This window comes from Nyctibius grandis, chromosome Z (assembly GCF_013368605.1).
Source record: "Nyctibius grandis isolate bNycGra1 chromosome Z, bNycGra1.pri, whole genome shotgun sequence".
Classification (NCBI taxonomy): domain Eukaryota; kingdom Metazoa; phylum Chordata; class Aves; order Nyctibiiformes; family Nyctibiidae; genus Nyctibius; species Nyctibius grandis.
The window spans coordinates 27,560,881-27,586,143 of NC_090695.1; the positions used below are offsets into that span (position 1 = coordinate 27,560,881).

Sequence of the window (25,263 nt, forward strand, 5' to 3'; positions counted from 1 at the left end):
CATTAGACATTGGAATGGGCTGCCCAGGGAGGTGGTGGAGTCACCATCTCTGGATGTGTTTAAGAAAAGACTGGACATGGCACTTAGTGCCATGGTCTAGTTGACATGGTGGTGTCAGGGCAATGGTTGGACTCGATAATCCCAGAGGTCTCTTCCAACCTGACTGATTCTGTGATTATGTGATTCTGTAATCTTTGTATAATAATTGCTGGTTTATTAATTCCATAATGTGATCTAATTTGTTTCCATTATAGGTACACAGTGTTAAAATTTTACTTGAATGTTTACTGTTAACTAACAGTAAAACTTACATCAAGATAATACCTTGGGGATTTATTTTATACCTGTTTGAATACATTGTAATGCTTCCCTATAAAGACACAAACACAGAAACAGACTGTGCATGCGCAGTTTGTCATGGCTGGAAAAAACAGAGCTGCAACTTCAGTTTGCCTGTGCGTGCTCTCAATGATTTCCGTGAGACTAATAGCATAGCTTAGCCTTCCTGGGCTGGATCTCCTGCCATGTGAGCGTGTGCACATTTCCGATTATTTCGCATTCTGTTCCGCTCTTCCTGCAGACATTGTGCAGTGATCCCAGTGATTCAGGCAGGTGATTAAAAGGAAATCTCTATTTGTGAATTATTTGCCAGAGGATGTTTTTGAGAGAAGCCTATTCAGCAGGTATTTACTATACAGTTGTAGGTAGCTCTGCATCTAGTTCTCATTTTGCTTGCTAGCTTCTACAGTTTTGGAAAAGTACAGGTGAACCTTATGTACTCTTAAGTGGGGTTTAGAGTCAAGGTTGTGGAGAAATAGCTGGAGTGGGACTATCAACAAAACTTTGTTTTGTAGAAAGTTGTAGGTGTGTTGTATGACAGAGTTTAGCTAGTATGAGTTTATTGGTATGATTAGGAAACCAAATCCCTAGCAATAAAGCAGTTTATATTGGCAAAAGCATATTTTGCTAGTAAGAACTGCCTCAGTCTCATATACAAAAATTATCTTTAACCTAGATTCGCTTTTGAAACAAAGTATTGTATATGATTTTTTCAAAAAATTGTTCATGTTTATACATGTTGTCTTGTCCTTTTAAAGCTGATGGTAATGAAGTTATAATTTGTGTCACATTGTGCACTGTGTTCAGGCAACTCAGCGGGTTTTACAAACTGTCAAAACAGGAGGGTATAGCTACACACACATTTAAAGAAAGAAAAAAACGTGGGCTTGCTGTAGTCCATTTAGGATTTTAGTTCACTTGTTTGGTAGCTGAAGGCACCTTGCCTTCTGCCTAACATCTAATAAACCTGTCCAGTATAAACCATAATACTCCCAGTTTTACAATGCTTTTTAGTTTTCTTGTAGTGCCAAGTGGAACAGTACTGGGAAATGTTCACAGGCAAACTCTGTACTACACAGGTTTTGTGAATGCAGGATTTGCAGCTGCTTTATCTTCTGTCCCTTTATTTTTTCCAAAGAATAATGAAGTGACAAGACTGTTTTAATTACGTCAAGGGACAGTTCTGCATTGGGAAAGTTATGTTAGTCAATTCCTCTAGGTTATAAACTTAAAATCGAAGCGGATGTAGTCTGTAGGACAGAGATAAAAATATTCCTTATACTGAACATACTTTTGGTGCTTAAAAAATAAGCAATAGTCTAAGTTATTCTTCTCATGATACCTCTCTGTATAGTAGGTCGGTAAAGGGCGGGGCAAGGGGGGAAGAAGTGCTCTTTTGCCAGTACCAGAGAGTTGGACTGTAGCAACTTTGTCTCATCTGGAGCAACTTTGACCAATCTCTTTTACATTTGAGCTTCATAATGTTAAGCCAGCTTTTCAGGTCATGTCCCTTTTGGTTAGTTAGTGACTGCTGAGCATGGAGTTAAACTATGTCTGGGAAGACCATGGATGCTCAGAGAGGGATATTTGTGCTGTAGTATGATGAGTCACCAAGAAGGTCTGTTGGAGGCTGATGAAGCAAGGTAGCAGCAAGGTCCAGGACTTCCTTTGCAAATTCTTGATCACAGATCACTTGTCATTGTATGCATCCCAGGTTGCTTGTGCTGATGGCTGTAGGAGGAGGTATGAGGCAGCAAAGAAAGGCTCAGCAAGTGTCGGTGCCTGGACTTGCGTATATGCACTGGTGCATAGGCATGAGCGTATCTGAGGGTAGGCTGATAACTGGAAAACTTCTCAAATATCAGGCATCTACAGATTAAATATTTGACCCATTTAATCATTTAAATGTTTTAACGGGACCATTTTTAATAATCAGCCTCTAGCCACTTAGAAGTAGTTCTATTGTGATCACGTAATTGCTCCATTAAAAGGTCTTTTGTTATCTGGTTGTGCTTCCAGCACCCACCTTACCCCAGTTACATTTCAGAGAAACAATCCAGTTACGTATTACAGCTTCATACCTTACAAATAAATGCTGTTGTAAGACAAAATATAATGTTCCTTACTTAGCATATATCTACACCGGCATGCCTTGCATCTTCTTTTGAATTCAGAAACATTGTCAGTGGGGTTATGGTGAACTAAGTCAGACTTAGTCAAACAGAAGGAGACCTGAGCTTACTCCGTAATAATCGGCCTTTTCCCATGGTATAACTGCGGAATGTTGCTCTGTTGGTTGAAATGAAAATTTCTGATATCGTTGCTAAATTACCAGTGTATCTTACAGGACAGAGAACAGCATATCAAAATATTTAAAGTAATGGTGAAACACATTAGCACTGATAAGTCACTGAAGCGTAAAAAACAGGGGAATGAAATGATAAGATTCCTTGTATACATCTGACAACAAATACCAATTTGTGAATGCTTTCTTTCCACCTTTAAAGTGGGGGGAAAAAAGCCTCAAACAAAACTCTGAGACCACCACACAAAAACGTCTTCACATACAAACTTGGTTAGATTGGGTTTAATTAATTCGAATCGCCAAGTAGGATACCTATTTGAATTATGTTTTTCAGTTTAACTTTGAAGCATTCATCTAAAGAAAACTTGAATCTTACTAGTTAAAAACTGTGATATTTCCAATTGAACATATTTTTTCTACTGTATTTGCTAAATTTTGTGAGGAAAGGAGGTAACTTCCAGGCACACTTCAGATATTTATGTAGCTAGCATTTTATTGGCTTCTTATGTTCTGTGTTTTAGTATTTTGGAAAATTGCATGGGGTTTTTTTTTTTCCTTCATAAGATTATTTTTTATTTCATAATTTGTGCTGGGCTCCTGTTGAATAGGAATTTAATGAAATTCAATTTAGACACCAAGTTTGTTAAAACAGTCTTGAAAGGCAGATATGTTTTTACATGTCAGTGTGCTGAGAATAAAACATGTTAGGAAACTCAGGAAAATTAAAACAAAAATATTTGGGGGAGTTGCTAATGTAACAGTTTTTTCTCGATATGTAGTATTTGTAGACTAGTGATTTAGTAGTCACTTGCACTTTGCCTTCTTTTTCCAATCTATAAAAATTAGACTGTTTTCTCCTACAATTTATCATAAATTTCCTAACTTTGAATGAGTAAGCTATAAAACTGAGAGAAATTACTCTGTTTTCAACTGAAAACTGTGGGGGAAAAAAGGCTTCAGCTTTTGAAAGAACACCCTAAACAATTCTGACTTCGATTGGTTAGCCAAGAACTTCTTCCAGAGGCTTGACTGATCCTAAAACTTCAGGACTAATATATACTCTTTGAAATATTCAATTACTATTTCTTTTTTTTTTTTTTTTTTTAATTCTAGACAACTTAGGCTTCAATTTCAAGTACATTTTAAAATAGCTTTGATGATGTTTAAATTCAGTGTCTTAATTTAAATTTATGTCTCTTTACCTGTTAGTTTGTGATGTTCAAAGGCTTTTCCTTGGATCAGAGATTGGAATCAAGGTTGTGCATACAATCTTTATTTTGGTCCATCTTCATTTTTCTTGGGCAATGTATTACTATGGAATTTCATTGTTCTGTATTTTTCTTCCTTTATTATGAGAGTTTGGAAAGGAGATGCTTTCTTGAGAACTCCTGAGTAGTCTTATCTTTGAAAATACTGAGAAATTGAATGTCCAGTCCAAAACGTGGGGCTGTGTAGCTACTTGAGTCTCAGGAGACCTCCAGATGGAAGACTCTTTCTGCTTGCTCTGAATTAATGAGAACCTGCCTGTATGCTGCATATTTTACACAAGCAAAAGGGACCTTGCCCTTAGCCTTGGTATTATCCACCCTACTGATTTTGATCTTGGTAATGTTAGGCCATTTTTATTCTAAATTCTTAACATAGATGGATGGGTGCAACCCAGCTTGTGTTGCTTGAATAGATACTTGGCAGAAAGGTAAATTAACTTTCTGATGGATATTAACTGCAGTGATTTCAGAATCACTTACACCAGTTAATCCAATTAACTAAGAAGTAAATGAAAACTCAGACTTCTTTGTAACAGTGTTCCTTTATCTTGGGTCACGTTTTGAGTTCTGCATGTCTTTAGTTACTTAAATTGATAGTGTGTTTAAAAATGAAGAAAAACATGTTAGAGCTAATTTTTTTTAATGTGCTCTTTCAAAAAAAAAATATATTCTTTTCTGCCAATAACCTTAAGAACCTTTGTTAAGAACCTTAGGTTAGTTTTGTAAAATGCAAAAATTATCAAAAGGGAAGATATGAATGAAGTTCAAATTTGTTAGGAAAAGCAGGGGACCCAGAACGGTTGGACAAATTCATGAGGGGTGAATCCCATCACTGTTCATTAGTCAACACCATCCATGTGCAAACTGCAGATCAGGGATCGCAGAACTACTGGTTGTTGTGAGCTGACAGGCTGTGCCAAAAGAAGGATAATTAAGTACCGTCTTCTGTGCTCACTCCAGAAAGATTTTTTATTGACCAGCACTGGGACAAGATTTGGGTTTAGACGAGACATTAAGCTTGAGTATTTGTTCTTAGATAGCAAGCTTCCAGAGTGCCCTTACTAGAGTTGCTAATGTCTAACAAAGGCAAAATAAATGTACACATCAAATTTCTGTTTAGTTTCTCCATTTGCTCCAATTTACAAAAACTAACTCATTCCGTGGCTCACAGGTTTCTAAGCAGAATGTTGGAAGTGTATTAAAAGAGTGCCTCTGTTAATGTTTAATAAACTTGCTAAGACTTGGTAACCCATGGAAACAGGAAAGATAGGCCAAAGAATCTCTATATTTTTAAAAGAGAAAAGGCAACAGGATGCAAAAATAGTGACTGACATAACCATACTGAAAAATTGCCTTATTGCTATTCAATAGGGCAGTGCGGGGGTTTTGCTGACACTGAAAAAGAAGCCTTTTTAACCCTGGAAGTTTTTCACCTCCACCCTAGGGCATATGGTTGTTTTTATAGCATGTATTCAGAGGGGTTTTCGTGTCTGTTAGTATTGCTGGAGAATGTAAAGTGCATCTGCTCTCAAAACAAAGGAAGAAATGGTATGATGGGATGAACAGTCTGGAGCAGCAGGACATGGTGTTTGGTGCCATGTGCATTTAATGCTGACCAGCTGCCTTTTCAAACAGGTACAGTGAGGTACAATGGGAAGACAATTTAATGTAATTTGTTTGATTTTTTTTTTTAATTTTGGAATTGAATTAGAAGTTGAAGGTCTTAGAAATAAGAGAGTGTTGTTACTTGAAAAAGGAATTCTTTGTGTAGATGAAGTAAGTGTCCAATTCCCTGATAGCTGAGCTGGTCACAGTGCAATAGTTCCCTGAAAAACAGAAGATAGCATTCAGTTTTTCATAGTTTTTTTTCCAAATTGTGACATGATAGGTGGAATTTTTCCAGCATAACATTTGGGAAGACTTCAGAAGAAACATTCTGCTATCTGTAAGGTCCAGGACAGACAGAAATATGTTTTGGCTGGTTAGGTAAGTTTCTCAGAGTATTTCTTAATGAAAAATTTTCTATTTATGTAACGTGCTCTTGGGATTTGAAACTTGGCAGAGGCCTGGACTCTTGTGCCAGTGTTCTGACTTAACCATCCCCATAGAAATCTATTTCAATTAGAGTAAAGAGTCGTCTTTAAAAATCAAGATCATAAAAAAGAAATCAGAATTCAGAAATGCTGGAAATTGAAAGCAAAAACATGGTGGAAGAAAAAGGTTTTGCGAATGAGCGTAGTGTGGACAAGAGCAAGTGGGGTCTAGATGGTGACATGGGCTGGGAGCTATGGAGATGCCTAGGAAAATGTAGTTAGTGAGAGCAGCTGGGAAAGGAATACCAAGATGGGACGAAGTACGTGGTAGTTCATCTTGGTTTTAAGAGCCAGAGAAGGAAAAAAAAAAAAGAGTCAGAAGGAATTGCAGCATTTCCCCATGAGAGGCACAACAAAATAGCACAGAATTGCTGTGCTGTAAAGCATGATGTAATTTGCGTACTGAATGGTACTCCGAAAAAGCAGAATCTGGTTTTCCAGAGAAACATACAGCTGTATAGATACCAAATTTGCCTCTTATTTTCTCAGAATCTTTGCCTCATTGATTACAATTATACTGCTGCTTGTGATAAAGCAAGTTGAGGTTCCTTGGAAAGTTTCTCTCTTTGTGAAAACCTTATCAAATTGAGACATGATATATCCAGAAAGGGAGGAAAATTGTGATATTGTGGAACTGAAATCTCTTATTACCATGTACGTGCAGCTAGAGGTGTGCTGTCAACCTTTTCTTCTTTTCCTTCCTATTAACCTGGGTATTATCATCATAGCCTGATTTGTTCAGGGAACAAAAATATTACTAAATATTTTCTTTAATTTTTAAAAAAGTTCTTGTGGTGTCTCTGGCTGCTTACTCTGCAAGTTTAAGAAGAAAAAGATATAAATAAAATACTGAACATTAATGTGGTTCCTCCTTAGAAACAAGACTGGGAGAAATGCTTACTAGTTGGAGTGAAACCAGGACAGACAGGAAGAGAGAAAGTTCTTTCATGGCTCATCAAATATAAATGAACTTTTTCATTTTGTCCGGGCAAGTCACTCCTACTGTTTATTAATGTAAATTGCAATAGTAAGCCCTTACCAGATGCAGGGAGATTGGGGTTGTGGAAAGCTCATACACAGTAACAAAGTACTACTAACTCTGGCTTCTCTCTGAGACCAATTTTAGTTGTGTTCAGGTTTTCCCATTTTAGTAAATAGAGCTGTCTTCAGAGAGAGCTCGGGCTTTCCCTTGAAATAATCTCCTCGAGATAGCTTGATCATACACCTTTAACCATGCTTTCAGAATGGATCCTGTTTCAAGCAGGTATTTGCAAGGTCAGTTCCTCAGTAGGCAGTGCGCCATGGTTACCTTTTGCTTTATGGCTAGATTGAACATGCAGTGAAAATAAAAAAAAGAAAATAAAATTGAGGTATATTTAAAATTTTGCTTCCAGGATTTCACTGACATTGTTTCTTGATAAAAGCAGGAAACTGGAAAAAGTTGATCATAAATGCATGCTCTAGATTGCAGTTTCCTGTCTGTGTTAAAGGCTGCATGAGTCAGGCAACACTAGCAACATTTTTACCACTGAAGCTTTCTCTTCTCCAGGCTAGGCTGTGTGGGAGCTTTAAGGCTTTTATTTAAAAACAAAACAAAACTTTGTGCAAATTAATGCTGGGTTTACTGGTTTGGTGGGTGATGCCAAAAAGAAACAGGAGGAAGGCAACAAGCTGAGTTTTAGAGTTTAACATTTAAAGTTGTGCTTCTGTGCTTGTTTTTTTGTTGTAATGATGCCAACAAGTTTATGTTGTAATAGTGACAATAGATTTAAGCCAAAGTAAGTACTTTATTCATTGCATCAAAAATGAAGTTGCTAGGCAGTTTGCATAAGCAGTGTTTGATTTTTTTCCAGAGTCTTAATGAGATTCTCAAGAGAAGATGAATTTCAAGCAAATCAGTTTAACAGTCTAGTTAGAAACAGAGAAAAACAAATTGCTTGAAATTTTAGGTATCTTTTGAAAAATAACTTATATTCAGGAGGTTCAAAAACTGAAGACAGCTGAATCTTCAAAACCATTAATATGAAGTCCTGTGTGCTTTTATCTGCTTATGCCTGGCTTTTAATGTAGTTGTGCTGGGTATTTGTCTGCATCTCTTGCTTCAGCTTCCACACAGCTGATAAAATCTGCATTCCATTACAAGATTAAAAGATCGTTATTTTTTTAAATGCTTTGTAGCTTGCTAATTTTATTTTTTTGTTCTAGGACTGATTTACTTTCAGCAAAAGTCAGCCTTGAGCTACTGAAATAATTGTTTTCTTTCCTTCTATACCTATTTGCATATGCTTTTAAGTAACTATGTTTAGATATCTTTTGGGCTTATGGTACTGCTGTTAGCCTCCTTTTGTAAATGACGAGAACAGGAAGAAAATTTCCTTCTTTTTAGTAGATACTGAACTTCCTGGAGGAGAGGCTTTATCTGAAAAGGCACTGCTATATTTTGGCTCCTGGATAGTATTTTCTGTGGCAGGTCTCACCCATATATATCTGTATAAATGAATGTTATGCTTCACTCTGGAACAGCATCAAATATGCATATGCAGGGTGAGAGCCTCCTCTACTAGATTGTACTTGTGCAGGAGCACGCTTCATGAAATAGCCACCAGGGAACAGTAAGGGGACTGTGTAACTAACCTCCAAGCAAAGCTGCTACAGGGGCCAGACACCATAAACTGGAGATGCTGTTCAGAGTGTGTTGGCAATAATCTAAGTCTCTCGCAGAGTTTTAATGCAGAAAATTAGGTTCCTTTTAGTTTGCTAATAAATCATTAATTCCTATGATACATATAGGAGAGAATTCCAGTGTGGGAGCTGTGAATCTTACTGTGCAGCAAAGGAGAAGAGAATGGAAAATAAAACATTGCTTGTCTTTAATCTCTGTGTCTCAAAGTATCAACCTTTGTCCCTGAAGTATCAGTTTCTATGTAGGTAAGTCTCTGAAGAGTCTCTCAAGAGTCCTGCAATACAGCAGCTAAGAGGAAGTATGTTTTTGTGCTCTAGCAGCAGAGGTAGTATGTTTCAAGTTGCAGTTTAAGTTAATGTCAATTCCTCAGAAAATAATCTCAGAGTGATTTTGTGATGAGAGAAGATCTAAGGAGAAAAAAGGAAGATCATTGTAATTTTATACTGTTGGCTGTGTATATACACTACATAATTTAGTTCTGCTATAAAGACCTGCAGTTTCTTTAGTGTTAGTTTTCCTATTTATCTTCGTCTGTAAAATGGCATTATTAGCCCTGTTATTTTTGAGTGGCATTAAGGGGAGGCTCAAAACAGTTATGCAGGGGGGTTGGAACTAGATGATCTTTAAGGTTCCTTCCAACCCAAGCCATTCTATGATTCTATGATTAGTATTGTGATGCCGACTGTGAAAAAAGTACAGAATATTTGGCTTAACGATGAGAAAAATAAATATTGGGAAGTTACTGTAAGCTGGTCCTGTTTTCATAAATTTGAGATAAATTTGTTAAGTGTTTTTTTTTGCACAAAGGGATAAAGCAAAGTAAGACCTTTCTACTGCTGTGTGCCGATCTTCATTTTATGTGCCAAACCTTTATACTAAACTTCCTGCTGAAATGTTATCTTCTAACGTCTGAATGATAAAGGGTACTATCCTTTCATATACCACCGTCTTTTAATCCCATGATATTTTAAATATTTTGACTGCAAGAATGAACAATTGTAAATAGTGGCTATTTATAAATAATAGAATATTTTCTAGAAATAATAGAATCTCATTATAAATAATAGATTAATAAGCTGTATTCTGCATGTATGTGTATATATACGTACACAGATATGTGTCTGTACATAAGAATAGGTATATACAAATATGTGTGTGTATATACACGTGTTTTACATATACACATATATTGTATTGTTTATTATGGATTTCCACAATCATCTAATAAAAATCTCTACTAAAGTATCTAAAAGCTCCTTTTTTCAATACTTTTGCTTGAATTGACTCTACAGCCAAGTCAAAGTTTCTGCAAAATGAGGTTGGCCACTAAAAAGCCAGAAGTTTCCCTTAAATAAATGTGTGTGGGGGGGTATAATGTTTTTTCTCTTGTGTGTTTTTCCCAAAAAATTGATTGCATTCACTTTCTTTAATACTTTTATTCACAAGTAGATTTTCTGTAAATTTCAAGCCACAATGTTCTGAGACATTTACAGCCTTACTGCAGAAGACAGATGTTTAAGGGAAACCCCAAATATCATGAAATCTGAAATAATATTCATCAGCTCGCAGTTCTGTATTACTGTGAACTGGTACTCCAAGACACTGCAGATAAACAAGCACATTCAAAGGCAGGGATATGTGGAGATACATGGCATTGATGTCTACTGTGCTATGTCTGCCTTACTATGACAGGATTTGAGTTCACCACTGTGACTCAAGACTTGAAACATAATTGATGCAAAGCAATTAAGAAGCTTATTAATTAATGAACACATTATTAGGAAATCGGTAGAGTAGTAAAATAGTCAATGGTAAGCCATCAAATCAATTTGCCATTGTATAACAATGCATATTATTATGCATATCTATAAAGCTGCGTATTATAGATCTAAAGTTTAATGAATCACATCTATGTCTGTTGAATTACAATTCCATAAGCGTTGAGATGTCTGTCACTTTCACTAGCACTCCCCTACATGAAGTCTTAGAGACTTTGTATGTTGGTATTATCCTGGTTTGGACTGAAACAGAACCAATTTTCCTTTCAGTGATTTTCCTTTCAGCTAAGTCTCTTCTAAGTAACTGCACTTTCTGAAACTAACTGCATGTTTTGCAGACAGTGTCTGCTTCTAGGACTGATAACGCTTGAAGTTTGTAGTTATCTCTGAGGCACCGGTAGGTATGTTATGCAGAAAGGCTCTTGCTTATGCTTATTTGTAGAGAAACCAAGGTCACTACTAAATTCCTCACTAATTACAAGTGAAGAGCCACAGAAGGGTCGCACCTCCATGGAGGAGCGGACAGGACAGGTGACCCAAAATTGACCAACGAGGTATTCCATCCCATGCACTCATTCTCAGTATAAAGCTGAGGGATCATGGGGGTCATGCTCTCTTCTCTGGCTGGCATCTGAAGAGGACTCTCTCCGTTTTTCTCCTGCCTCTGATCCCAATCCGTGTGTTCCTGAATCCAGTTCCTGTCTGTCGCTGGGTCCAGCCTGGGCCCTCCCAAAGCCTGCCCTGCAGCACCAGTGGTGACATGATTGTAATCAGGGGAGCTCCATTTTGGTTTTGTATATATTTGTACATATTTAATTATTACCATTATTATTATTATTATTATTATTATACTCTTTTTCATTGTTATAGTTTACTAAAACTGTTTTAACTTTCCAACCCATGTCTCTCTCCCTTTTCTCTTTTCCTTTCCCTTCTGGGGAGGGGGAAGGTTTAATAGAGAGCATCTGCCCTCGGTTCAATAGCCAGCCCAGCTTTAAACTGTGACAGTATACAAAGGAAAGCAAGTAAACTACCTCATCAGTATGTGAGCCAAATACAGAGCTATACACTGCCTAGCCTATGGGATCTTTTGAGACCACCTCTTTTGAGAGATTTATGTAGCATATGTAATAAAATATTTTACTGGTAAACTTTTGTAAGATACCACTGTGTGCTCTTACACATTAAAAACTGATTTAAGAATTGTTTGGTGTAAAAGCAACTCAGGTATGGAAAAGAAGGAAATCATAAGCGTATCACATTTTGGGATGAAAGTTTTAATAGTATCTTTCAAGAAAAAGGAAGTCGAATGCTCTGTTCCTTTTAATAAGGTCAGGGTATGTTGGAATTTTCTTGTGGATTAAATTTGATTTCATGGAGACTTCTTGCGTTGGAAAAACAATGTTTAAGTGGATGAGGAGACTTATTTAGAAGTTTGTCTCATTCAATTGTGTTCAGATAGCATTTGCAACTTCAAACTTTTGGACAGAAAAACTGGACACTATTAGCTGTTCTAGGGAACTTGGAAACCCCAGGATAGTATCTACATGCAGCCATCACATGAATTGTTTCCCAGTAGCTGTGGTAAAGCCAGCTTGTCCGCAAGTGGTGTGAATCAAGCCTAAAATGATGTGAATTGGTTCAGGGTCATGAATGAACAACATCCAGATGCTAAGTGCTGCATAGGGCTTAACATGTTCTTGCTGACTGCTAGAGTAGTCTATGTGCAGTACAGTACTGCTTTTTCCGTACTTCGTACTACAGCTAAGATAAGAAGGGAAATCTACCACAGCCAACTTCAATAGAATTCACATGGCATAATGACAGTGGTAGCAATTGGGGTTGAAATACAAGACAGTATGTTCCTTGGAGTTCAGCAGCATATTCTTCAAAAACATCCAGTCTGGTTAAAGAATGTTTTTGAGTGTGTGTGTGCGCGTGCATACGCAAAGGAGTGAAGGAAGATAATTTTCCCTCTCTCCCAGTTCTTTACTTTCTGTTTTAGAATTCGGGGGGAACACGCAATTTTAATGCTAAATACATTGTTACCTGAGGTAGTGATGACAATAAGTACTGACAAACTCTCCTTCCCCCCTCACCACCCCACAATACAGAGGGATTTAGGGGGAGCTTGCACTAACTGGCCATGATTTCTGCCTATGGCTGGCTGCCTGCTTAAATTATTGTCTTCTTTGATCAGTTCTGTCTAGGCTCAAAACAACACATGGACTGCAAAGCTTTATGACAAACCTTTTGTGTGAAATTTGTTGAAATCTCTCTTCTGTGTGGGGAAAAAAGGAATATTTGCTAAATCTGTCTTTTTAGTGTTCACAGGAATTGGGTTATCATTTTAATGATTTTTTTCTCTTTTTCCCCCCCCACCTTCTTTTGTAGGTAGCATTGGTACATCCTTTCAATGCCACTCAATCCATCAGGATCACATTTGTAATGATGACAGTGACAAGGTGAGGCTTACTCAAATGTTTCCTTCACAAGATGCATATGCATTGGGGTTTTTTTATGTATTGCTTTTACTATACAAAGATTGTTTGTTTTGCAGGTATAGCAGTCAATTTTCAGAGTTACTTTTTGAACTCTCTGGCATATTAAATATATTTTACTCAAGACAATTTTTTAGTCAGTTAAAGAGAAATGTGTCTTTAGTACTGTTTTTTTCTTCTTGCTTGTATTCCTTTGGTTTTCTAAACATTTGTGATTGCCATATTGACACTCTCAGTTAATAAAGAACAGGGATGGTTTTGCTAATTTTTCAGTAAGGGAGGATGTCTTGTTGCTTCTGACTTCAGAGGTTAGAGCCTAGGTAAGTATTCAAAGCCTTTCTGCAGTAGCTGTGTTTTCCTGTTTTGGAGTTGGGAACATAAGGTTTTACAGACAGGAAGCTTCTGTTCAGTGCTGCAGGCTTAAAATATCAACCTGTCTAGTCACGTGCAAGTGTTTCCCTAACCTTTTTTGACACATTCTCAGATTAGCTTGCTTTGAGTCAGCAGAGTGCTGGATGTTAAATGTTCAGTGATACTTGGGTCAGCAGTTTAAGTGTGGCATACAGAAGGGAAAAATTTTGACATTGAACTGCTTGTGAGACTTGCGTTCATGTTCCTGTTATTGTTGATGGTTTTACCTTAAGCTTTACTGTCCTTAAGTAATGCAAATTGATTAACATTAGTTCAACATGTAACATGTATTACATTGTTTGCAAGTATGACACTTTATAGTAAATCAACTTTCTGGCTTGACAGGCCTGGAAAAGGGCACGTATTAGTCAAATTTTAAATGATCTTTCATGGGAAGTGGAATGCTACCTGCATGGCAGTGCCTTGAAAGTGCACAAATCCTTGTGTTTTGGAATTCTGGAGTAAGTTAATTTTATAGTTGTTCCAGCTTATTCCACAGCTAGATTTGTTTTCAGTGCAAGTTTCTTTTACTGCTCTACTGCTTTGTTTTCTTTTTTCCCTCCTTTTTTTTTAAAATGTTATTTTTAGGTACCATGCTCAATTTGGGGCCTGGTTTAACCTACAGATGTTGGTCAAACCTGCTATCCAGAACATGGCAAAATTATTTTAAGTTTCCAGTTGATAAACTGGTTCACTATTTTCAATAGTATTCAGTTCTTTCATTTTTTTGGCCCTTCTGCACTCTATTCCTGGAAGATTCTTGGGTGACGAGCAGGTGGGCAGAATTTCCTTTCAGAGCTATCCTAGTGCACCAACTTAACACTGGCATTCCCTTTTAACATTCTTCCTTTTCTGTCATTACATGGAAGATCACTTATGTGTTATATTGATTGTCTTCCCCTAGTTTTATTTCACATCAGGGTAGGTAAAACTGTTTAGGTCTTGTTGGAAATTCTGTTTGTTAGGTGCTTCACAGGTTTGGGGGGATGGAGAAGGAAGGGATGTGGCATCTTACCTGGCTTAAATTTCAGAAGAGTGCATAGCCTTTTGAGTTGTTTGGCACACCACCTGCCTCCATATTAATAGAGAAACTGGGCCACAACTTCACTTTTTTGCATAGTTAGGGATGGTGCAAGAAAACAGTCTTTCTCATTGGTATTGATTTTGCACTAAATGAGAACTCCCAACTGTAAAAGCTGACTAAAGTGGAACTAGTATAAAAAGCAGAAACAACATGTTTTGCGTGTATTTCAAAGATAAGTTTTACCTCAAATGTCAGTTTTATTTGGTAGGAGCCTTGATTTTTTTCTGTGAGAATACATGAAGCTGTTTGTCTTGCATTTTATAGGAAATTCTAGTTATCCTTTGATTAAAAAGACCACTTGCTTGGAAAAACAGTGAACAATCTTCAGAACGGACATCTGTGCTCTTCTCATATGTGCCACTGAACTCTGTGCTCTTGTTTTAAGAGAGAAGCTAGAGCACTAGAGCACCCCCTTAGCACTGGGGGATATAGACCAACTGGGTATCTATTGTTCGTTTTTTTTTTTTTATTTTTTTTAACATCTTACATATGTGGATATAATTTTTTTCAATCATAAGTAATGCTTCCTAAAAGCAGATGGTTACTAATACTATGGTACAGTTGCAATTCTGTACCACTCTTTGCTTGTATTTCACATAGGCCTATATTTTTGTGTCAGTTTTCGAACCGGTTATTAGTTTCTACTGTGAATTACTCAGAAAATGAGAGTTCCAATTTATTCTGCCATTACTAGGAGACAGCACCTGTTCATTTTGGTGGGAATATCACTTAAAATGCAGGATTTAATTCATTTATTTATTGAAAAATTTTTATTAATCGTTGGACTTCTTTGTAACCATGCTAGAAACTTGAAAAGCATACCTTCAGAAAAGTTTAATATATCTTTGATTATTAAATACGCGTGTTTCAGTGAAATAATTTACTGCTCTGTGTCTGACCGTGTGTAACCAGTTTTTGCATTACAGGAGAAATGTAAAGGATGGTATTTGACTGGTAATCTGCATATATTTTACAGTAGGTTCTCCACAAGCCCTGTCTTCATTTCCTGGACAACAGCATGAGAAAAGTTCCACACCACACATGCTAAAGGAATGTTGCAATCTTAATGAAAACAATTCCCAGGCTTCCACCCCAGTTACTTCATTTTGTTGACTTGGCACATGAGAGTCTTTAATTCATTTTCAGTGACATCAGCGGGAAACCAAAGTCTGATTTTTCATGTGTGGCCTCACTGCATTAAGAAGGATGTGTCACTGTTGAGAGCATTAGTAGTAGTAATAAGAACCTGTTTAATTTTGTAGCACTAAAAAGAGTACTTGCTTCTTGTCTTATAAGAATGAGGGTCGGTGGCCCTCATTAAGATGTGAGGGTCGGTGGCCGTCTTGGGAGTAGCGACCACGAAATGTTAGAGTTTTCGATAGTGGGGGAAGTAAGGAGGGGCAAGAGTAGAACTTCTGCCTGAGATTTCCGGCGAGCTGACTTTAGCCTGTTTAAGAGGCTGGTGGACCGAGTCCCTTGGGAATCGGTCCTGAAGGGCAAAGGAGTCCAGGAAGGCTGGACATGCTTCAAAAGCGAATTGCTAAATATTCAGGAGCAGGCTGTCCCAGTCTGTAGGAAGGCAAGCCGTCGGGGAAAAAGACCGGCCTGGTTAAACAGGGAACTTAGACTAGAACTTAAGGAAAAAAAGAGAGCCTACTTGCTCTGGAAGAAGGGTCGGGTAACTTGGGAGGTCTATAGGGACGTGGCTAGGTCGTGTAGGGAGAAGATTAGAAGGGCCAAAGCTCAATTAGAGCTCGATTTGGCTGCTACAGTCAAAGACAACAAAAAAAGCTTTTACGTAAAAGCTTTTACATCAACAGCAAAAGGAGGGTCAAGGAGAGCCTCCACCACTTGCTGAATGAGGAGGGTAGTGTAGTGTCAGGGGATAAGGAAAAGGCAGAGGTGCTCAATGCCTTCTTTGCCTCGGTCTTTAATGTCAAGACCGGTTGTCCTCGGGAGACTCGGCCCCCAGAGACTGAAATTAGGGACGGGGGGCTGTGTGAACCCCCCATAATCCAGGAGGAGACGGTTAGTGACCTGCTGTGCCAGTCGGACACCCACAAGGCTATGGGCCCGGATGGGATTCACCCCAGAGTAATGAAGGAGCTGGCAGATGAACTTGGCAAACCACTCTCGATTATCTGCCAGCAGTCCTGGTTAACTGGAGAAGTTCCAGCTGACTGGAAATTAGCGAACGTAACTCCCAGCTACAAGAAGGGTCGGAAGGACGATCCAGGGAACTATAGGCCTGTCAGCCTGACCTCGGTGCCAGGCAAGGTCATGGAACAGATCATCCTGAGTGCCATTACACGGCACATGCAGGACAATCAGGGCATCGGGGCCAGCCAACATGGATTCATGAAAGGCAGGTCCTGCTCGACCAACCTGGTCTCCTTCTATGACAAAGTGACCCGCTTAGTAGATGAGGGCAGGGCTGTGGATGTAGTCTATCTAGACTTCAGTAAGGCATTCGACACTGTCTCCCACAGCGTCCTCCTGGACAAACTGGCTGCCCGGGGCTTGGATGGGTGGACTCTTCAATGGGTTAAAAACTGGCTGGATGGCCGAGCCCAGAGAGTGGTGGTGAATGGGGCAAAGTCCAACTGGCGGCCGGTCACTAGCGGTGTTCCCCAGGGCTCAGTTCTGGGGCCGGTGCTGTTCAATATCTTTATAGATGATCTAGACGTAGGGATTGAGTGCACCCTCAGCAAATTTGCAGATGACACCAAGTTGGGTGGGAGTGTTGATCTGCTGGAGGGTAGGAAGACCCTACAGAGGGATCTGGACAAGTTAGATAGATGGGCCGAGACCAACGGCATGAGGTTCAACAAGAACAAGTGCCAGGTCTTACACTTTGGCCACAACAACCCCATGCAGCTCTACAGGCTGGGGGAAGAGTGGTTAGAAAGTGGCCCGGTGGAAAGAGACCTGGGGGTGCTGATCGACAGCTGGCTAAACACGAGCCAGCAGTGTGCCCAGGTGGCCAAGAAGGCCAATGGCATCCTGGCCTCTATTAGGAATAGTGTAGCCAGCCAGTCTAGGGAAGTGATCATCCCTCTCTACTCAGCACTGGTGAGGCCGCATCTTGAGTACTGTGTTCAGTTCTGGGCCCCGCACTTCAAGAAAGATGTTGAGGTGTTGGAGCGAGTCCAGAGGAGGGTGACCAAGCTGGTGAAGGGTCTGGAGAGTATGACCTATGAGGAACGGCTGAGGGAGCTGGGGTTGTTTAGCCTGGAGAAGAGGAGGCTCAGAGGTGACCTTATTGCAGTCTACAACTACCTGAAGGGAGGTTGTAGTGAAGTGGGAGTTGGCCTCTCCTCCCGGGCAACTAGCGATAGGACAAGAGGACACAGCCTCAAGCTTCTCCAGGGGAGGTTCAGGTTGGACATCAGGAAGAATTTCTTTACAAAAAGGGTTATTAGACATTGGAATGGGCTGCCCAGGGAGGTGGTGGAGTCACCATCTCTGGATATGTTTAAGAAAAGACTGGACATGGCACTTAGTGCTGTGGTCTAGTTGACAGGGTGGTGTAAGGGCAACGGTTGGACTTGATGATCCCTGAGGTCTCTTCCAACCTGGTTGATTCTGTGATTCTGTGATTCTGTGATAAAAAGATCCAGTATAGCATAGATACAGAGTACATTTCCCGTTTTACTTGGTGTTGTAAAGTGATTATAATTAAGATACATCTTAAAATAATTGTTGCTTTGGAAGTGTGAGCTTTTAAGCCTCAGTGCGTGAGTCAGGGGACCCTTTTTTCATGTTTTTATTTTCTTTAATTTTTCTTTGAAGTATATGTTTAATACATATGATTTTTAAGTTAATTAAATACTTAAAGCTGGAATTGTCATTCTTACAATATTAAATAACAGAACTGAATAAATTTCTTTAAGGAGCACAGCATTTAAGGAAAGGTGTTTGTAACAAGGAAGTGTTATTCCATGGAATGTTACTTTGCTTTAATGCCCAAGCTGTGGTTTCCTACTAGTGTTAAACAGAGATATAGATGCTAGTATATTATCTTCCAGAGCCTTTCAATCATACTCAGTTTATTTACCTTTAAAAATATTTTTTGTCCTGTGGGTGGTTGTTTCAACAATGGTATACTTCCATTAAAGGATGCTTGCTCAATTTGAAAAGAAACTCCAAAGGTGCAACTCTTAACTATTCTTGGGACATCTCTTTTTAGAGATGTCATCAAGTTATCTATTCCTTAGTTCTCATGCAGTTAAAAACCAAACTGACCACCCAGTAGTAATGAAAACAATAAAGCACCATGGGAGCAATCCAGTGGAATTTTTTCACTAGCACTACGGCGTTGAAAATGGATACTATTTCCAAATATTTACCTTGCTTTACTCCTTTTAAACTTATTTTAATTTATTTTACTTCCATAGTATTACTCCTATTAGATTTGCTTTTTTATAGTATTTAAGGAATTTGTCTTTGCTTGGTACTTATGACCCAAATACATGATTTGAGTCACTATTTCCAACCTTTACATTTCCCAGTTAGTACATCTTAGTTAGTTAGTACATCTTCCATTTCTTTAGTTGTTTCTTGCTCCTGAACTTACTCTTGTTTATCTGTCTTGATGGGCACCCAGTCCTCAGTCTGTAATTCAGAGGGCTGTCAACTCTGTAAAAAGACGTTTTTCACACAAGGGGAAGTATTTTATAAATTCTAATCTAAAAAAAAAAATAAAATGATCCACATGTTTGTTTTCCTCATTGGATGATGCAGAGTCAAGTAGGATAAGCCTAACAGACTCATCCATAGGTGAACTCAAAATTATTCAGGAATTCAGATATTTCAAGATCCATCACATTTATTAATATGTGATCTATAAAGTAAGTCTATATGCACCTCTTGTGCAGAATGTGTGGGTGACAATACATAGAAAATTTGGAATATTGGAATTTCTTTTGCCCCCTCCAATTTCAAAACTGGAAATAATTCTTCCTGTCCAATTAGGACAGCACTAATTCATTCCTCTCGGTGTGTGTCATGTGCCCTGCCCCTCCCATACTTTCAGTTCGTTCTGCCTATTCTTACTGAATAGCTTCATGCCTTTTTTATTTTACATCTGGCAGCTGCAAGGATATATTTTGCTGATTTTAAACCACTTTAATGCCTGATGAATTGTCTCCTTTAGAGCATTAATTCTTTATATCTGCAGCAGATGTTTTACTTTGTTTTCCTGGATCAGATTTGGCAAAACTTTTTAATTAGACTGAAGTACAAGAGAACAGAGGCACGTTTGAAAGGTGAAAATAGTTAGGGTGATGGTATGTTATTTAAGGGGAACAGCTTGAGTAGGTCAGTTCTCTGATAGCTCATCTGTTCCATTTGCCGAGCAGTTCTGCAGCAAGAGGCAGTCTTCCTATGGCACTGGTAGCAAAAGGCTGATCACGTTTGTCTAATGACTCATCAGCAGGTGACGTTGCTCTTTGGGTTTTGTTGACTTTTCCTAGTCAGTCTCACCCCCTCCCGCGTATCAGCAAAGCAGATGAAAATCCTGAGCCCGTACGAGCTGAGCAGACCGCAGGCGGCCGTCGGTCGGAAGTTCGATGGCTCTTCGGACGTGCGCAGTGCCCCCGCCGGGGGCAGTAGCAGGCGCCCCTGCGGCACAGCCGTCCCTCCGGCGTGCCTCCCGCCCTCCCTCCCGTCAGAGGTGTTTCCTGCCCGGTGCTACAGTCTCGCGGTGCCTGTGCCTGTTCGCTCAGTTTCGTTTTCAGCTGGGGGCACAGAGGGGGGGATCCGCCCGGCGGCCGGAAGGCCCGGGCGCTGTGCCCACTGCGGCGGTGGGGGGAGAACACCGAGCTGCGCCGCGCTCTCTGCCTCGCCGCTGCACGGGCCGAGGGCGCGGAGCGACGAACCGAAACTAACCGGGGGCAGGAGCCCGCCTGCGTGCGGGGCTGCGCCCCCGGCCGCTGGCAAGGGGGAGAGCAGCTTTCACCCTAGTGCGCAGGCGCCGAAGGTTTTCGGCTCGCCCCGCCGCCGCGAGCGCGTGGATTGGCTGCTTCGGCTCCTCTTCCGGCCGTGGCGGCGGTGTGTGCGGGCCGGCCTCCCAGCCGCTCGCAGGTGCAGGCAAAGGACGCCCCAGCGTCGCCGTCCGTGCTGCGGCGCGGAGCCCCGCCCCATCCTTTGCAGGGCTGCGCTGGCTGCGGAGTGACGTCACCGGCCCCCGAGACGGCGGGGTGCGCGCGGGACCGAAGCGGCCCGGAGGAGCGGAATATGGCGGGCGGCGGCGGTCGCGGGCGGCGGTCGCAAGCGATAGCGGCGCGGACGCAGAACGGACGAGGGGCACACGGGGGATTCGGCCTGTGATGGGCGGAGGACGCCCGGCAGACGTTCCCGGAAGCGATCGCGCGGGCAGGAGGTGTAGGCCCGGTTTGGGCGGCAGCAGCGGGGCCCCCGGCCAACACGACACGAGGCGGCACAGGAGCCTTGACAGTGACTGCGGGGCGCACGGAGGAGGCAGGGGCGCGGCCCTGCTGTGCTCCGCGGCCGCAGGTACCGGCGTGGGGACAGCAGGTGGGGATGGAGGAGGGCCGTGGGGCCCGCTCGGGGCGGGGCCTCGCTGGCGCCGCCCGGTGCCCCCGACTCGTCGGCATTGAGGCCAGCAGCCGAGGGGAAGGGGGGGGGCTCCGGCAGCAGGGCAGCGGGCGCCCCGGGGCGGCTTCGCGCCTTACCCGGCTCTGTCGGGCAGCCTTTCATAAACGTAGCGGGCGAAGGAGGCTGCGCGGCCTGGGCGTGAGGTCGCCGCTGGGAAGCCCGAGCGGCCCTTGTGTGCCCCGCCTGAAAGCCGCGCTTCCACGTGGGGCGGCCTGCAAGGTGGACGAGAGCTCGGCGAGGTTAATTTCGGGGGCATAAGCATTATTTCAGTATATATCAGTTAATTCCTATTCTTGTATAACATGAAGGGCATTTTTTTCATACATAGACCAGAAAGATGTTTCTTGTTTCCTTAAGAAGTGTATTTTGAAAGTAATTATGCATTGGAATGATTTCTGGAGACATCCATTTTAAGTTGTAGTTGTTTATAGCAAGGAATTTAGTTATTCCTTATGCAGTTCATTGAAGTGTAAGTCATGAGAACGTTTATGAATGTATAGCATTTGTATTTTGAAACTGATTTTTGAGGGTAGTATTTGGAGCAAATGTATACATTCTGATAAGGCCTTAAAATGCATAGTGAGGTAACTGGAATGGTAAGATGAAGATGATTATTAACAGCCTGCCTTACTCAGGTGTTGCTTACTACTTGATTAGGTGTTGCTGCTGACGGGCTTGTTTTTAAATGCCATTCACTGAGGCAACTACTTTAGTTTCAGTTGCCAAATTTATGGTATTTATCCACATCCCAGGGGTTTTGCTATTTGCTGGCTCAACAGACTCCTCAACTGCTTCACAGCACTACAGGAATGAAAAATACAAACCTTTTTTTCCCTTCAAGGGGATGTTGCAGCTGCTGTGTTAGAGACCTACTGTTCTGAGAAAGAGGAAAAAAACTCTATTTGGATACTTAACGTGTGCAGTGAGAGAAAGCAGGGTGCAGTCATTAGAGGCTTAAGTATAAGACAGGAGAGCAAACAGGTGCCATGACAGATTTAATGGCTTGTGAAAGTTGATGTTGTTGATCTTCCTTAATCACCAAATCTCTAGAAAAAAACCATAATGCATACATAGAATAACAATGTGAAGAACGTTTCAGGGGAATTATTACCAGGAGATAGTACATGTTAAGAGTGGTAATTGCAAGAAGAGAAGTGGTATATAAATAAAAGGGGCTTATAAATTAGGGATCTCAAGGTTCTCCGATGTGAAACTTATATTGTCATTTCCCTGACTTATAGAGCACGTTAAACTTTATTTGATTCACATCTGGTTCACTTTGATTTTTTTAATAGGAGTACTAAATACTAAATTGAAGTTGCAAGTTGGTCAGTCCTTGCTTTGCACCTGCAGTGGTGTGGGAGTCACGCTATATAATTATCTTTTCTTTTTCTGAAAGATATGGTTTTGGCTTGGAAGCTGACATCAGTGGCATCAGTACTATTGTGATTTGTGAAGTTTTACACATCAGCTTATCTAAATACGTTTTTTCAATATGGTTTATTGACATTATAACCGGACATAATTTATATGACTTAAAGTGATATTGTTGATGAAGTCAAGTTACTTTTTCAACTCTTTACTAAGAAAGACTTTAAGAATTAAGTGTTTTCTGTGCAAGCTCTTACTAGGGTGTAAAAAAATTGTGCAGTTAGGAAGACAAGTTACTTCTTCAGGGCTATTACTGAGCTGAAACTTAAACTGTAGTCTTATTGCATTTCAAAGCTGTTGTACTTGTTTGTCCATGGAAGCTACATGGGCTAAATGGCTACTGAATCTAATGGGAATTTGTACAGAGCAAGTCTTGGACTTCTAAAGGTCTTATAATTTCATCTTTGTATATAGCTCCACCACCCCCACCCCCTGCCCCAGAGGGATTTGAAACGTAAGAATAAGAGTACAGGTGAGTACATGTGAACTTTCTTTTTTCCTATTTTTAGTCAGAGAGTTGTTTTGACTGTGGAGGACTGATTCTTGAAACTTCTGGAAAGATACAGATTTAACTTAACCAGTTCATGGAGAAATACAGCTTCCTTCTCCCTGTAAGCACCTCTATCAAGCTAAATAATCTCATACAGCGTATTTAAATTCTGTTGTGGGCACAGCTTGTCTAGGTCTCTGAACAGGATGATTTTCATGGGTTTTACTGTTTAGCTTCACTTGGGTGTGGGTATAGGTTCCTCTTTAGCTCTTGAAAGATCAAGGAAACTTCCTTTGCTTTTTGGTGCCCTCTACTGATTTCTGTTTGTCAGAACATCGAAAGCTGGGGCTTTTTGTCTTTGACAGCAGTAAAATGCTGACAGCAGCAGCTCTTTAAAAACAGTGGGAAGGGAAAAGAAAGAGAGGAAGCCCTTTTAAACCTTAAGCATTTTGCTGATTGCTGTCCAACCAGTTTGTCTGGATGGCGGTGAAACTCTTCCTCACATGGTAGAAAAGCAGCTAAGCATCATAAATCTGCCTCACCTAGTGTCTTCTGTAGACATTTCAGCTTTAAAAAGACTGGTGCCTTTGCTCTTCGCCTCTCAGAAAAACAGACTTCTCTCTTTCATGTCCACAGTTCCTGGTTCTCAGTGAGCACATTTCAGATTTGCTGTCCTAGGACATTTACCTTCTGGTTCACTTGCAATAACATTGCTTTTTGTATTTCCCACTATGACCTCATACTATAAAAAAGTGCAGTGCTTCATGTGAGCACCACTATGTATGCTGTATTTTGCTTGCTTTCTATTTAAGTAGCCCTTTCATCTTGTCAGTCTGGCAGTTTTGTTCCTAACACTGATATCTGTGAATACCTCTGTCCTAGGCAAACTCAGCAATTGCATGAACTCAACCCTGTCCTTTCTCCAGAGCTTCTTATCTTAGCCTTGTGGTCTGTCTTGGCCAGCTGTGTTCATTTCTGACAGAACTGGCCAAATTTTTCTTTCGTATTGCAGTAAATCATTGTCTGAGCAGGGAGGAAAGCATTCATGGCACAACTTATGGTGCTGTTGAGCAGATGCTCTGTCTGGCAGTCTTCATGAACGCTTTAGGAGAATGTCTTCTCTCTAGACAAATAAAAATTAAGAACTTTTCTTCATATTCAAGTTATTTCTCTAGATGATCTGTGTTGAGATTGTTCTTTAAAAAAGCTGTGATGTGCTGAATATTTTTGATGAACTGCATTTTCAAAGTCTGATTCTTAGAAATCGGTCTTTTGCAAAGACATTTAAAACTATTTTGTTGGTAAGTACTGAGGGAGGGCATTTTTGTTTTGGTGTCCTCTGTGTGTAAGTCTGTTGGGAAGACATTGGAACTTAATATAAAACGAGGGGAAATGAAGAGATTGGAGACATAAAAGAGTAGGAACAGATATTAATTTTACATAATGTTGTGGAAGGAACTTGTGAAGACAAATAGCAAAGATCCAAGTGAATGAGTATGGATTTGAGAAAAATGTTCAGACATGAACATAAAGAGCCTGGCAAGACCAATATGCATTTGGTCATTTTCTGTGTGAATCTCTACTGAGCATAGGTTAGAGATCATGTGTGAAGCTTTCTTCCTCTTTGTTCTCAGTTTCCGTATTGTATCAGAGAACAGTCAGAGCACTCTTCCTCACGTTCAAATACAGAGACTTAGTATAGTGTTTGTATTTTCTGGCCATGCTTTCAATATGTGGATGTTTAATAGTTCATAGCTGCGATGGCGACTTTGTTCAGCATAGGGCAGAGCTTGAAACTGTGTAAAAAAAAAAAAGTACACATCTCACTGAATTTCTTGCATGCTTTAAATTCTCAAGTCTTTTTTTCTCCTTAGTGAAAATGTGGGATGAGATTTCAGAAGTCGGCAAACCGCGTGCAGTTGGGGGAGTGAAGCTTTTTTTGCTTGACATATCATTTGATATGCATCATGTGGTTTGTTTTTTTTTTTTAACAAAACTTACTCTGACTTTGCATGAGAGTAATCCTATTGTCTAAAGTAAATGAAAGGACCTACACAAGTATAAGCTGTTTCTTGAAGCTGAGGACCTGCAGTGTTTTCTCATATTCCTTTTTTTAAGGTTAATTTAGCAGAAAATATAAATTCTTTCTTGGTTTTGCTGCCTCCCATAATTTCTCAGTTACATTAATAGAACCGAGTTTTCTACCCATTACATCCTATTATAAGGATTATATACATGTCTAGATGACTTCTGCTAGATGAC

The 25,263-nt window shown here is 40.3% G+C and overlaps 1 protein-coding gene across 4 annotated transcripts in view; it reads left to right on the forward strand.

Annotated features, from left to right (window-relative positions):
• The window catches only part of RNF38 (ring finger protein 38), a 124,141-nt gene that overhangs the window by 42,251 nt on the left and 56,627 nt on the right, over positions 1–25,263 (forward strand). For 2 of the 4 annotated variants that reach the window (XM_068423537.1, XM_068423542.1), the window contains exon 2: positions 12,861–12,931. The exons of 1 other annotated variant lie outside the window; for it this stretch is intronic. In XM_068423537.1, the coding sequence (XP_068279638.1) occupies positions 12,861–12,931 (71 nt within the window). Of the gene's footprint in view, positions 1–12,860; positions 12,932–20,792; positions 20,979–25,263 lie in introns of those variants that run through there. One more of the 4 variants, XM_068423539.1, reaches the window with a different exon arrangement.